The 15,261-nt window shown below is 36.8% G+C and overlaps 2 protein-coding genes across 5 annotated transcripts in view; both read right to left on the bottom strand.

The window, feature by feature from the left end:
* The window catches only part of hip1r (huntingtin interacting protein 1 related), a 19,297-nt gene extending 13,015 nt beyond the window's left edge, over positions 1-6,282 (bottom strand). The window contains exons 1-14 of the mRNA XM_082157944.1: positions 5,479-6,282; positions 4,627-4,690; positions 3,935-4,077; positions 3,784-3,840; positions 3,607-3,687; positions 3,427-3,503; positions 3,287-3,348; positions 2,586-2,726; positions 2,441-2,498; positions 1,810-1,885; positions 1,525-1,656; positions 1,363-1,412; positions 1,150-1,222; positions 885-1,068 (exon numbers count right to left, since the gene is read on the bottom strand). Of these exons, the coding sequence (XP_082014070.1) occupies positions 885-1,068; positions 1,150-1,222; positions 1,363-1,412; positions 1,525-1,656; positions 1,810-1,885; positions 2,441-2,498; positions 2,586-2,726; positions 3,287-3,348; positions 3,427-3,503; positions 3,607-3,687; positions 3,784-3,840; positions 3,935-4,077; positions 4,627-4,690; positions 5,479-5,574 (1,294 nt within the window). The 5' untranslated portion in view covers positions 5,575-6,282. The remainder of the gene's footprint in view (positions 1-884; positions 1,069-1,149; positions 1,223-1,362; positions 1,413-1,524; positions 1,657-1,809; positions 1,886-2,440; positions 2,499-2,585; positions 2,727-3,286; positions 3,349-3,426; positions 3,504-3,606; positions 3,688-3,783; positions 3,841-3,934; positions 4,078-4,626; positions 4,691-5,478) is intronic.
* ccdc62 (coiled-coil domain containing 62) lies at positions 5,780-15,261 on the bottom strand. 4 transcript variants are annotated; one of them, XM_082157985.1, is made up of 14 exons: positions 14,799-15,261; positions 14,679-14,719; positions 13,790-13,927; positions 13,428-13,620; positions 12,414-12,580; positions 12,203-12,304; positions 11,940-12,111; positions 11,682-11,798; positions 11,236-11,324; positions 10,443-10,543; positions 9,647-10,144; positions 8,358-8,469; positions 7,420-7,638; positions 5,780-6,351 (listed from the first exon to the last, which is right to left on the bottom strand). In XM_082157985.1, exons 1-14 carry the CDS (start codon positions 14,869-14,871, stop codon positions 6,340-6,342), a joined length of 2,034 nt encoding a protein of 677 aa, XP_082014111.1. In that variant the 5' UTR covers positions 14,872-15,261; the 3' UTR covers positions 5,780-6,339. The 4 variants fall into 4 exon arrangements, with proteins under 4 accessions (XP_082014111.1, XP_082014110.1, XP_082014113.1 ...); XM_082157984.1 differs by having other exon boundaries at positions 13,428-13,623; positions 14,799-15,260; XM_082157987.1 differs by lacking the exon at positions 9,647-10,144 and having other exon boundaries at positions 14,799-15,258.

Here is a 15,261-nt window from a genome sequence, read left to right as displayed (position 1 = left end):
CCGCGCCCGCGCCTCCGCGCCCCCTCCCCTTTCCCCTTCTCAAACAAACAGCTTCTGTGCACGGCATCTTCTCAGCAAGCAGGGGCGCCTGCAGCTGCAGCCAGGGGGCGCAAATTTGCCAATTCCCCACACAGTGAAATGATAGATAATAGAAAACCGCTTCGCGGCGCAGAATTTTTTTATTTTTTATTTTTTTTCTGCTCGTGCCGGCGGCGCCGCCCCCCCCCCAAAAATGCCGCCCCGGGCGATTGCCCGGTTCGCCCGTGCCAAAAACCGCTACTGTGCGGGACAGCTCCTACTACTGGCTGTAGTCTTTAGCCTCTGGCCAAAAAATCCTCCGATGACGCAAAATGACGATTTTTGCGTCATCGGAGGATTTTTTCCAGACAAAAAATACATAAATCTCTCCTCTCAGGGGGATATGAGGGTGGAAAGCACGGTAATTCGAAAATACTACAGGTTTTCTACTAATACAAAGCTTAATGCTAAATTCTGAAGTATCCCTTTAACAAAAGTTAATAAATGCTGTAAGAATATTGTAACGTCTGAAGAACGACAGACAAGGGAGGCTCCATTTCTGAACCTTTAATCGGAACGCAAGAACAACTGTTCACAAACACACCAGCCGAACTCACTCGCTCGTTTCTCTCTACCCGACCTTTCCCCGAACTCCCCGCCGTGACCCTATAACTGACGGCGCAAAACAAAACCCTGTCAATTTCAGTCTGTGCGCTATACTATATCACTCTTTGTTAGTTCATGTTAGTTAATGCATTAACCAATGCAACCTTATTGTAAAGTGTTAACAAAAAATCTTAGACCCCAAACTTTTGAACGGTAATGTATGTGTTTTTAAAGCGTGTCTGGGGTCAGAGGTCACTCACTGCCCGCGTCATCGGCCGTGGCCTGAATGCTGGCGGCGACTGCGGTCTGGGCTCTGAGGTTCTCCATCTCCATGCGCAGACGTTCGTTCTCCACCAGCGCCATCTGCTTGTGCGTCCGCTGCTCATCAAGCTCAGATTCCAGCATATTCACTTGAGTTTTGAGCTGGACCACGGCGCGCTGGGCCTGCAGACACACCAGTGATGGGAATCACAGGAGAAGAAAATACTTCTTCAAGACAGATGCAAGTAAAGTCAAATGCCTTACCTCCACTTTTATAAGCTCCAGCTCTGGTTTCACCACCTCAAGTTCCTTCCTCAGAGTATCAGCCTCAGTCTCTCTGAGGATATATAGGTCAAATGAAAAGAAATGCCTTTTCCCATCAAAACTATCAACACAGCTTATCTTTGTCAACTTTGCTCTCCATTTATACACATGAAATAGATCTCATAAAGCGAGTAGATCTCAGGTGTGTGTTACCTTTGCTCTGGTATGTCACTTGGAGGGTCAAACTGGTTGTAACCGTAATACTGTTGAGCAAAATAATCAAATGTTAAGATTGTCACAGATGTAACAACAGATCTGCTGCAAGCCGAGCTACTGGCCTACAGCTAAAGCTTGAGCACTCCAGGCTGTGTTTACCATCTGGTACTGTCCTTCACCAAAACCCAGCTGCGTCTCCGTATCATCATCGTCCGGGATTCTCTCGTTCTGAACGACCACGGGCTTCACGTGATCAGCGAGCGAAGCCGCACGCAGGAAATTTGGAGGCTCCTAAAACATTCAGGATCTTTAATTTAAGCAGCATTTATTCACATGTCCAACATGTTACGCAAAATGACAATTATTATTTCTTTTATAGGATTTTGTGAAAAAAATTTCAGTCAACATTGGAAATTTGATTAAATATGGATGTGAAAATCTTACATTAGGAAGATCAGGGATCTGAATGATAGTTTTGAAAAACTCCATCCCTCTCGCTCTCTCGAAAAACTGTGTCAAACTGTGGAGGACAAAGACTGATGGTCAACAATAAGTCAAACATTAAAGGGATAACTCACCCAAAAATTCTGTTTTTATTTCGTCACCTTAATGTCGTTCCAAACCCGTAAGACTTTTGTTCGTCTTCAGAACACAAATGAAGATCTTTTTAATTAAATCTGAGAGCTTTCAGTCCCTCCATTGACGGCTACACAACTACCACTCTGACGCTTCAAAAAGTTCATAAAGAGATCGTAAAACTAATTCATGTGAATTGAGTGGTTTAGTTCAAATTTTCTGAAGAGACTCAATCGCTTTATATGATGAACAGATTGAATTTAGGCTTACGGGTTTGGAACGGCATGAGGGTGAGTAAATGATGACAGGATTTTCATTTTTTTGGTGAACTTTCCTTTAAAATTGCCTTTACATTTGAATGTTTTGATGTCTGATATTACTTTCAAATTTCTAGATTGGAGCTTTGGTTTCAATGCTGTTTATTTAAATAAAGATATGAACCATAATATTGGTCATTGGCTTTTGGTATTGACTAAAATTGACTGCAGACCACCGTTACCTGTTGAACTGCTCGCGGAATCGCTCTCTGTGTCCTAACAGAGCGTCCGTCGGTATTCCTGTGACACATATGCACAACGAGTGTTGAACTCAATGAAAATCATTCACTTAAATAAAGAGAGAAGCATGTTAAGAATGAGACTCACGGCTGTGTAGCTTGAACAGGAGCTTGACCAGGAAATGGTAGAGTGGACCGCAGTCCTGAATGACCAGAACCAGCGGTGCCAGACGGCACTGACCCACTGCAGTGGTAGAGCTGGTGGAGCTGGACTCCATCTGCCGGAAAACTGCATTAAAAAATATATAAAAAAATATAAATTATACATACAAACATTAAAAATCGAACAGATCGAACAGATTTTTTTATGTTTTTGAATGAAGTCTCTTCTGCTCATCAAGGCTGCATTTATTTGATCAAAAATACAGTGAAAACAGTCATATTGTGAAACATTTCTTGTTAAAAAAGTTTTTTTATTTGAATATTTTTTTAATGTAATTTATTCTTGTGATCAAAGCTGAATTTCCAGCATCATTACTCCAGTCTTCAGTGTCACATGATCCTTCAGAAATCATTCTAATATGCTAATTTACTGCTTAAGAAACATTTATTATTATTATCAATGTTGAAAACTGTTGTGCTGCTGCATATTTTTGTGCAAACAATGATACTTTTGTTCCAGGATTCTTTGATAAATAGAAAGAACAGCATTTATTTGAAATGGAATATTATGTAACATTATAAATGTATTTACTGTCACTTTTGATCAATTTAATGCATCATTGCTGAATAAAAGCATTTATTTCGTGTTAAAACATTATTGCCTCCTTGATAAGACACTACGCTTACCTGTTTCTTGCAGCTTTAGAGCTCCATCCATGTAGTCCAGAACCTCACCTGTCGTGTCAAACCTGTATAAATAGCACACATGAGCATTTATTTCCATTAACAGATCATTTAGGAAACTAAATCATAAGCAATGCCCTTACACTTTGTTGATATCAATAGCGATGGCTTTATCAAGAACTTCCTCCGGAGTTTCAAGGTTTGGTGGGATTTCCAGATGCTGTGGGGGAAACAGGACAACATATATATATATATATATATATAAACGGGATAGTATATGTTTTCATGAACTCAAATGTTATTAAAGGAAACATTAAGCCTGCCTTTAAATGGAAATCGATTTTGATACACAGCAGCTTGGCGTAAAGCGCAACAATATGTCCATATCTATCATGTAGATTCCCCTAAAAACACAGCAAACACATACAAAATTGAAGTTGAAAGATTCACATGCAAGAATAATCGATTTATATGAGATCCAGATAATTTTAGACACTCACCCATAATGTTCCCATCTGTCCAATGCCTGCAGTGTGACCTCTGCTGTCTCGTAAAGTCTGAAAGAAAGTAAAACAAAAATGTGTAGGGTCATTTTAGATGAATAAAGTGAACTTAAAGCCTTCTGATGATACTGTGGTAGACGGGACTGACGTTGGGATGGCCATCTCGGAGGAGTTTGTGCACCATGTGGCAGAACTTCCAGCTGAGGATGGCGTTGCTGGACAGCGGCAGACTCACGGCATGAGACCAGAACGTGACGGCGCCGCCTTCCTTATGTGTGCCTAAAATAATCTCTGGACAAATGTTTAGGACAATGTACTAGTCCAGATATCAAAGATGATATAGAGCAAATTTCAACTGTCTACTTTATATAGTAAGCTTGGAGATAATATAGTTACATTTAAAGTAAGAAATACAAGTATGTCCAAATTTATTTGCATACATGCAGTGTATATTGGGCGATATATACTCTAATATAGGAAATCTCAAATGGTTGATTGCTTGTAACATTGCAAAATGTATTGTGTGTAAACTACATTATCGACAAGCTCTAATCTGCTAAATGCAACATGAAGATATCAAGATATTATAAACATTAAAGTCATTGTCTGTAAAGCTGCTTTGAAACCATGTTTATCGTGAAAAGCGCTAAACATAAATTTGATTGACAGATTAACTGATTAAGGACATACTATTACTGTAAATATTGGGCATCTGTGTGTAATGCTCATTACAACACACAAATACATCTTAATATGATTATAAATTGGAGATATATGAATTCAACTTCCTCCCCGCATCAGATTAACAATATGCTGTATTAAAACTATACTAAAGGATACTGCGTCCATATTTCTCTTTGATAGGGGCCTCTGCGCTGGTGATGGATTTGGAGATGCTTTGAAGCTGTAAAGTAGATGAAATAATACGATTTATAGATTTAATAAAACATTAAATGACGCACACATGTAATGCTGAATTAATATGACACATTTTAAAACATTAAATAACACACATTACAAATACAATGAAGTAAAAATGCAAATGAATAACCACTAAATAATTGTTGCCTGGTATGTCATCTGAGTCTGATCTTACATGTTTGACCATTACAAACAAAAGTACAGTTAAAGTATTGGATCCTAGTAATATAATACAAATATAATAACATGGTACTCCAACAGTACTTCAAATAATACCATGCATGGTGCATATAAAAGAGATATTACTATGGTAAAATATATTACCATGGTACAAATGGAATTACAATGGTACATACCCAAAAAGGTTGATGGTAATTAAACTGACTAGTATATCAGGCCCCCCCAAAACATGGTACAAACTGTGGTACATACCAAAAAGCCTTTTATCACCGCGGTACACGTCCAAAAAACACGTTACTATAATGACGTATGTCCAAAAACCACAGAATGTAAATGAAAACAGTGTATATTAAAATATAATGACGATTACGCTTATAACGTACGCAGTAATAACGTCGCGGTGACGACGCGAAGCGTGTAATATGGAGATTTAAAAGTGGGAAATATTATCATTGTTTTCTGTCATATTACATTATTTTATTATTGAAAGAAAAACAAACAAACAAAAAGATTATCAGTGAAAGTATCATTAATAATAAATTCTTTGAAAAACAGTGACCACTGAACATCACATGCACGTTGAAATCTCACCTGTAGTTTGACGAATTGCTCCTTTTCCGCAGCTAAAGCCTTTTCAGATTTATCCGTTTTCTCGTTTTTCTTCGATTCGGTTTTCTTTGAGGCCATGTTTTAATTCTTGCTCAGATTAAACCAATTGTACAAATGATCGATTGAGTCCCGACAAACTCTCTCGCTCTCTCACATACACACACACACACACCTGAGATCTACCTGTCACGTCAACGAGTCATAAACAGGTGAGTTTCTTAGACAGGCTTTGTCATCCTTTACTCAATCTGAAATTGTATTTCAGGGTCAACCAAGTCAATGGTAGCATGTAAAGACCTTTATTGTTCTCTTAAATGTCCTGAGATTATGCAAATACACTGTGTTTCAGTGGCTTTTGAAAAGGTTGATGGCTCCTTCTCCTTACTGTGAGAATAACACTGGATTTTTCAGGTGTAAAAAACAACGATCTAGACTAGAGCCACATACCAGTTCATTATCTTAGAAACCAAACAGGTTGGATGACAGGGGAAACTGGAATGACAAAAAAACAACCAGCGCCATTGTGTCATCTCGCAAGACAGGTTTAACACTTGAAGTTATAAATAACAAGTCTTCACATCTGTCCAGGCAGAGGTAGTGCTTTGTGTAGAATTAATCACTAATGCTTATTTTAGTACACATATCATACAAATAGATTTTGATGAAAAGAAGTAATACAGCATTTGTAAAAAATTACATGTTAGCTTTGCAATACTCTTTGGTTGCAAAAAATTGATTTATTTTTCAGAAGCAGGAAGAGAAGATGAACAGGGATCCGCCGGTTCTCGTGGCTCTGTGGATTACTTGCTTCCTTGTAGCAAATGTGCGCTGATGCTCTGGGAGTCACTGGGAGTCCTTTAGGAAATTAAGGAGGAAATGCCATTTAGTTGCAGTTTAATCTTGAAGCATAATTTTTACTATGCATTAAATGATTGTGCAAATGTGATGTAATAAGTAATCATTCAGCTAGGGGTGAGCGATATGACCAAAATCTAATTTTATTAGGGATGCCCGATATATCGGCCACCATATCGGTATCAGTCGATAAATTCTCATTTTTTTTGTCATCGTTATCGGCCAGATTAGAACAATTTACCTGATATATTAAAGCTGATAAATAATGGATTACTTCCTTCAGATGAGACACTTCAGATGCATATAAAATTATAATGAGAACATCATTATAATTGTGTGCTTGAGACATGGATTTAATGGTGAAACTTTTGTTTTTGTAATTTAGATTTATCGGCCAATATATCGGTTATCAGCTTTCAGATATAAAGAATTATTGGTTATTGGTATCGGCCAAAATGTTCATATTGGTGCATCCCTAAATTTTATTTCACGATAGCGATATGTTTATTTTGGATACCACTGAAATTTCATAATTCTCATCACCATTTTCAACCTGAAAAACTTCAAGCACTGTATAAAGTAATCAAATGCATTTAAAAAAACACTGCATAGTGTTCATGTAAATTAAATATTTAATTATTCTTATTAAAGTTACAAAAGTGATTCAGTAAAGAGCAGTAAGAGATTTTCTCTGTTTTGTTGATAACGACAGCAGGTAAATTGGGTGTTGTCACTTTAAGACCGACTGTACGAATCCAATGTACTCATGCGTTTTCTTTCTCAACTGTTTACGTTCACTTAAAACATAAACATTTGCAATGTTGCAAAGACATGGTCGCTTTGACACACAAGTGTGTGTATTTAACCGTTCAAGTCCAATTAGTTGGCAAAAAAGCACTCAGTTTGATCAGAAACTCTCTCAGAGAGCGAGCGCATGAGTGCGAGTGTAACCGCGATAGAGACGATAGTCCAAAATCTCTACCGGTTGACAAATGTTTACCGGTTAATCGTGTCTCTGGTATATCACACACCCCTGCTTACAGCCTACATCCTCTTAAAGGGACATACCCTGCATGGTTGACTTTCCTCTTGGCTCTGGGTGGAGGATTGGGAGTGGGTGCCATAGCCATGGTTACTCTGGAGGTGACATTCAGCATTGCAGTTTGTGGGGCTTTGAGATTTCCCTGGGCTGTCAGATTTCCTGGCAGAGCTTTCCAAACTTGCCACCATTTCCTGAGATTCAGCCAGCAGCCGCTGTAAACGGCTTGTGGATGAGCTGTAACAATCCTGCGTGAGACGCAAATATACATGCGATAAATACAGAGATTGATAGCATCATTTAAATATGCCTAAAACACAAATGTGAAATTAATAAACAAATATATTACTATTGCAATAATACTATTGTACTGTAAAAAATGAGTATTTAATAATAATTAATATTATTAATTAAAATGTGTATTATTATAAAATTATAAACATTAAATCAATAAAAATATATTACTATTGAACTGTAAAAATTTGTATTTAATAATAATTATTCATCAAAATTCTATTGTTATTTTTATTATTTACATTATAAAATTATTTACATTATAAAATTAAATCAAATAAATATATTACTATTGCAATAAAATATTGCACTGTACAAAATTAGTATTTATTAATAATAATATACTAAATACTATTATTTTATTATTATTTAAATTATCAAATATAAATTAATAAATATACTAATATTGCAGTAATACTATAGTACTGTAAAAATAAATAATTATTAAATAAATAAGTATTAAATAATAATAATAATCATTATCATCATGATCATCATAATTATAATTGTTATTTTACAGAACAAATAGATGCAATTTAAATGTATTTGAAAATGCAGCAATTTTTTTATCCTGATTTACACATAAATACAGAAAAATCCCTATAAATACAGAAAAATCCCTAAAGTACAAGTACAATATATGTAAAGTGTTTGTTGTGATGTGGTGGACTACCTCATTGCCATGGAGTTCAATGCTTATTGTAGAATCGGATAAACTGATAGAGCTCCGCCTACTATGGTGAGAGGGGGAGGGACAATCCAGGTGAAGGCTCAGATCTGCTGTGCTAGTTAACCCAAGAGAAAGGCACAATTATTATTATCAGGCCAACAACATTAGGTGTGTTCGACTTGAAGCGAGACTGATCGGTGTATGACATCAAAGTACAGAGAGAGCGATTCGAAAGCATATGGAGCCGCCTGTCCTCTAATCGCTCTCGCGGTACTTTGATGTCATAGACTGATAGGTCTGCACAGCGCCGCTTCAAGTCGAACACACCTATTAGCATTGATATCAAAACATGCCCAGATTAAATCTGCAAAGAAATCTGCAAACTTTGGTGCAGTGAATTTTAATATGGTAAAACGTGGTAAAAACAGAGCTGAAAGTTCACCATTGATGGCTGGAAACATTATCAAATTATCCAAATTCTGATGGAAGACAATAGAAGACATTATTTTGGCATTTTGAAATAATCACAATGGTTAAATATTAACTATTAATTTAAAGATGTTGATTAATGTATATAATTATAATTTTTTTTGTTTATTGCAAAATTTGCACATAAATATCTACAACTTTATTACGTCATTCTCAGTGCTTCATGTGAGAGGGAGGGTGCTAAAGCACTCTTTTGGCTTGATTTGCTCGTTTCGATTCTCTGATTGGTGGAGATTTCTTTGCAGAATCATGGGTAATGTTTGTTTCTCACAAAGGAATACCACTGTGAAACGTGATTATTTTATAAAAAAGTCAAAATAATGCATCGATTAACATCTTCGTAGCTCAAAGTTGTTGTTTTTTTTATTTTGTTTCGTTTTATAAGTTATCTTTAAAAAAATCAATTCCTCTAAGGAGAAAAATAATGAGATTTTTACTTGGGGAAACCAACTGTTGCACTATATTCTGTTTTGTGCTGCTAGAGGCATATAAAATACATGTTTCTCCTCTAATAAACGACCAAAAAAGACAAATTATATTGGCATTTAGTTTGTGCTTTTAACATTCCTGCATATCCAAGGTCATGGGTTTGATTCCTATGGAATGCATGACCTGATGAAATGCAAAAACTCATATGCAATTGAATTCACTTTGAATAAAAGCATCTGCCAATTGTATGAATCTTTTACCCAAAACTCAAGCAACTTTGCATTCGGATTCTGTGGAAATCTGCAGAGCTTTCAATGCAGGCCTACATAATATGACTACAATCTAACCCACAAGACAAAGCTAGTTAATCCTACCAAGAGAATCTTGGATTGATATCCACATCGACAACACAGATAGGAGTTCCTGTCTCTGCATCATAGTCAATGACAGCCATTACATCCACGTCAGCTCTAGCGTCAGAATATACTGCCTGAATCTGTGGAGCTTCTGATTGGCTGTTAGCGCTTTCACCGCAGGGAGCGGACTGGATTAACAACTCAACACAGGTCTTCGCTCTTTCCTTCATTTCCATCTCGGCTGACTCTTGTTCACTGACATCAAACCGGCAAGTTGTACAGGTGTTCTCAACGCTGTTGGTGCCTGAGCAACTGTCCTCTATGGCTGACTGTTCTGCGACCTCATGGATCGTGGTGCTCAAAGTTGCGCCAAAGTCAGTCTGGGTTTCCATTTCGACACAAGGATGCTGCGTTAAAACCGATGGGCCGAGTGTGGACATTAGCCCTGTTTCTAGTTCTGTCCCTTGATGATCGCTGTATTCTAGCACATGACTGTCTCCTAAACCAGAATCAGCCCTACGAACACAATAACACTCATAACTCAAGACGTCTGCACCAGGGTTATTATCCTTCACTAAAATGAAACTAAAGCTAATAAAGACATTTTTTGTAAACTGAAATAAAACATATAAATATTAAATGAATAACTTAAAACGAAAATTAGCCATGGCAACCAACTGAAATAAGTTGATGTTGAAGCACTAATGTATAATATTAATAAATACTAAAATCACACCGGTCTGGACAGAAGTAAAGCAAGTGGCTGAAATAAGCAATTTAAGTTTATAATACACTGTACATTGTAGATGCCCACCTCTCACGTGACCTTTGACCCTCGTGATGTCGGAGTGCCTCTCTGGCGCTCTCCAAGTTCAGCTTCAGCAGCTGGAGGTCGTTCTGTTGGTTTTCACACACCTGTCACAAATACATGCATCAGTCATTCATTATGTCTAAACTTGGTGTGAAGCAAATCATAACCAATCAGAACTATCTGATGCTGTAGATCCAGTAATGTGGAGAAGGATTATGGACCAATGAGATGTCATGGAGGGCGGGGCTACCTAACTGGACCATGTGATTGGCTGGTTAGGACACAAATATATTTTAAACATCAGATATGTTGATTGGTTTAGTCACGCCATACTTAAAATAACTCATAGAAAATAATAAAGCAATAAGCCCTGTGAAGCCGTGGTTTACAGTGAATTTAGAACAGCTAACGGACGTTGTTAGGCACGACACAGAGCTTTAATAAAACATCTAGTCCATAAAATATTAATTTTATTATTTATGTAAGGAGGTCACAGGTGTATCTTTGTAGACTAGTTAATGGCAGAATCAAAGACCGAAACTATCCTTAAAAACACAGAAAAACATTACAGCTGGTTTCAAACTGATGAAAGATTACTGGTGCTGTTTAAGAAAAGATCACGACCAAGTTAAATGTCATGGAAAAGGAATGCAGGAAGTCTTTGATGCATGCTGACAAACTGGAAAAACTGCTCCAGAAGAACAAATGGGAAGGACAGATATTTCTAAAACTGAACGCCGACTGATATTGGACGATGAAAAAAAGAGGGAGTTTTGAAAGAAAGAAAAAACATCACCTGCCGCAGACAGATCAGCTCAGATTCAGCTCGGGCTTGTTTTGATCGGGATAGTTCAAGGAATTCATTCCTCCAGCTTTTATCTTCATCTGGAAAACAGACACAAATACCATTTAAGACATTAATCATAAAGACTATACGATATGTTTTCTGCACCAGTTAGTGTTTGTATAGGCATTATTGCTGTTTGTTATCATTGTTTTATTATGGCTGTTCCGGAACATTTTTTAAAAGATTTACATTTACTCTTTAGGCATTAATAACATTGTGTAACGATGTGCTTGTGAACTTTAATTTAAAACATTTACTGACAATTTAATAACTTTTTTTAACATATTTTTCAAAACATACCCTTAAAATTCACATTTCCGCAACAGTCTGAAAAAGTCCAGAACATTCCTAGGATGCTGTTCTCATACTCTATAAAACGTACAGTAGTGACATACTCATCCTCTGAAATTCAACAGCAGTGATCTCTTTCTTCAGAAGCTGGTTTTCCTGCTTTAAGCGGATGAGTTCTTCTCTCAGGCTGTTGTTCTCAATGTTTTTTTCCTGAAGCTCAGCTGCAAAAAAAAGAATTTAAAAAAAATGTTTTTAACAGCATACTTTTATTCTTTATTTTTCTAACAGTAGATTTACAGTAAGCAAGAGATTCCCGGCGAACACCAATCATGACTCTGGGATTGTTAAATAACCCTATCTACCTTTTAGTTGTGTGTTTTCATGTCTGTCCTCTCTGAATCGGTGTTTGTGTTCCTCCATTTCCCGCAGCGTTTTGCTCTCACGTGTTCGCAGCTCTTCAAGTGATTTCTCTAGGTCACAAAGACGTCCAGACAGCTCTAAAATGTGATTTGTGGCCTCAATCACATCTTTATCCTGATAAAAAAAAAAGCATGCACTTACATGAATGTGTCTGATTCATAGGACATAAGATAAAGGATGTGTGAGTGTTTTAGGTCTCTGCTACCTTCAGTTTGAGCATGGAGCTGAGCTCTTCCTCGCGCACCTGCAGCTGCCCCACCTGTGATGACAGTCTCATGACTGTGGAGTTCAGACTCTGGTTCCTCTCCTATGAGTGTCATTTAATTGATGCAAGATAGAAGACAAGAAATGATGGGATCAGGTTATGGGACATGCTAGACCAAAGGCTCTGAGTAAAAAGGAAAAATGTACTTCACCTCCAAGTCCTGCTCATGTCTGCTGTTGTTCATCTGTCTCCGGCTCAGCTCGTGCAGTTGCTGTTGGGTGGTGTTGAGATCTCTGTACGAGTCTTTCTCTCTCGCTTCCGCCCCCTTCGTCCGCTTACTGAGAGTTCTGATCACCTCATTACGCTTCACCAGCTCATCTAGGCAACCATGAGCAGAGAAGTTACACCATACAGTTTTTTTTTTTAAAGAAATTACTACTTTTATTCAACATGGATGGACAAAGTGAATCAAAAGTGACAGTGATGACATTTATGTTACAAAAAAAATCTATTTAAAAAACTTTTATGAACTTCCTGAAAAAAATGTATCACGGTTTCCACAACAATATGAAGCAGCACAACTGTTTTCAACATTACGGTAATAATAATCAGCATATTAGAATGATTTCTGAAGGATCATGTGACACTGAAGACTGGAGTAATGATGCAGAAACTCAGCTTTGATCACAGGAATAAATTACATTTTACAATATACTCAAATACAAATCAGCTCTGGTAAATTGTAATGATTTCACAATATTACTCTTTTCACTGTATTTTTGATCAAAATGCAGCCTTGATGAGCAGAAGAGACGCTTAGATTCAAGGAAAACTGAATTTCTTGCTACTTTGAATCAAAAGAGTTGATCATACCGTCCACTTATTTATTTATTCAAACTGGTCCGGATGCTCAAATTGTGCAACGATTTGAAACTGCAGCCATTTTTTTGTCTCAAGATGCACATCAGTTATGTTTTTTTTCAAAGGCACGTTTATAAAAGCTACATAAATGTCCTAATTGAACTAAGGTCTAATCCTGGCTTAATCTAAGCCCTGTCTGTGAAACCGGGCCTAAGTGTTTAATACAGAGGTCTTAAAGGTACAGTATCAAAAACAACCTGTTTGATTCTACAGGACAGAAAAAAAAGTGGAAATGGTCATTAAAACTAAATGAGTGTGTTTGGTGCAAAATTATAAGTGAACTTCACACTGAATTCACTCTCACCCTCCATTCGGGAACATCTCTGTTCCAGGATCAGCACTCTCTGACGGTCCTGCTCCCAGGACAGCAGCTGCTTGTGATGGGCAGCTGCCATAGAGTTGAGCTCCTGGTCGCGGTCCTTTAATTCGGCTATGAGAAGCTGCAACTCCAGCCGCTGCCTCTGCATGGTGGAGACCTCCAACCCGTTATCTGGTGTCTGCTAACATCACAAAAACAGGACAATACTTGAGCCACAAACTCATCCAAAAGTTAATATGCCAATCAGTTTTAAAATTAAATAGTATTCTGGAAAACTGGGAATTATCAAGCAATAAGCAGCAAATGTGGGAAATCACTTTAAGCCATTTCAAACAAAATGTATGTACCTGGAAGTTCTGCGTCAATGAAAAAGAGGACGATGGTTTTGAGAGATCTTGCAAACTCAGTGCTGCTGGTCTCGTTCTGTTTTCATCTTGGAGCTTGGTGGAGGAAACATCTGGGGTCTCATAAGCAGCAAAAAGATTCTGAAGAATTGAGTATCATAAAATGAGCATCAAATCGCTTTTATTTGAATTTAATATGCAACTGCTGAACACAAAATCACCATTACGATAAATACAAAGGAACATTTACACACTGCAATACAAACAATGCACAGAAAATGCAAAACAAAACACATTAAAACTGTAAAACGTATGCATTCTGTTTACTGAGAAAATGCAAGATAAACATGCAATAACTTGACTTTTTTTGTCATATCATTCACATATTAATGCTCTATTCTGCATGACCATTATTCTACATCCCTTAATCCTACCCAATACTTAAACTTAAATGATACAACTACCTAACTAACTATTAATAAGCAGTAAATTAGGAGATTATTGAGGCAAAAGTCGCAACGTTAGTTAAGAGTGAATATGTGTTCCTCATACTAAAGTGTTACCTAAAAGATTTTTTTAGAGGATTAGATTATCAGTCAGAATTTAGGCCACTTCTTATTTTTTATGATCTCCAATTTCCACATCTTAGAATAATCATAAATTCATCAAAACAATCTAAGAACACAAATGGAAGGAAATCACATAGTGACTAAAAATAACCAAAAAATTAATACAGTAAAAAATTTAGCTTATTCAAAGTCGACACACATTACAGTTCTGTATACCTTCTCAGCAAACATCATGGGATGCTTTTTAAATAGAATTGAAGGAGTTCATATGAGATCATGATGAGTGATATTATAACATAAAACAATTTAGAAAAACAACCAACCTTTTTTACAGGAGTACTGTGCCATGGCTCCACTGGATATCCTGTGAAATCATCAAGTTACTTAATGTAATATAATAATCATCATGTTGAATTTCATTATTGTTGCATGACGTTTATCACCTTTTGATATTGAAAAACTTCCAGGAGTTTTAGAGTTTCTGCTGTCTTTAAAACCCTCCATCACATCTGACATCGGACAAATAATAACACTGACAAATATCTGTACTAACAGACAAGTCCTCAAATTACTGAACAAAACACCAGCGTCAACATCAACCAGATGCACAACTGATGCATCATTGTCTGATTATGCACCTTAGTCTAATAGCTTTTAAATATCCATTATTTAAGTGTAAACAATGCACTCGGGATTAAAAAATTAACTAATAAATGTAATTTAAACACCTATTTCCAAAATAAGATTAATTTATAAAAATTAACAAAATGTGCAGTTATAAAAATTAATTCAGAATCATTGTGAAATGTAAATGACAAGAAGCGGGAATTATTATCGGAATTCTCAAACGGCATGTTGTGAATGCGATCTGCGCTGAACGAGGCGTCCACCGCGATGCCTGCTTTA

This window comes from Leuciscus leuciscus (assembly GCF_965113295.1).
Source record: "Leuciscus leuciscus genome assembly, chromosome: 24".
Classification (NCBI taxonomy): domain Eukaryota; kingdom Metazoa; phylum Chordata; class Actinopteri; order Cypriniformes; family Leuciscidae; genus Leuciscus; species Leuciscus leuciscus.
This window is presented reverse-complemented; position numbering and strand designations above follow the sequence as displayed.

What these genes read in the sequence shown, in the direction of transcription:
- ccdc62 (XM_082157984.1), bottom strand. Translation starts at nt 14,871, where the DNA reads ATGTCAGATGTGATGGAGGGTTTTAAAGACAGCAGAAACTCTAAAACT. An exon ending in TGTTGAATTTCAGAGGATGA is followed by an intron (nt 11,325 to 11,681) that starts GTATGTCACTAC and finishes TCTGTTTTCCAG; the next exon opens with ATGAAGATAAAAGCTGGAGG. An exon ending in ATCAATCCAAGATTCTCTTG is followed by an intron (nt 8,470 to 9,646) that starts GTAGGATTAACT and finishes TGGGTTAACTAG; the next exon opens with CACAGCAGATCTGAGCCTTC.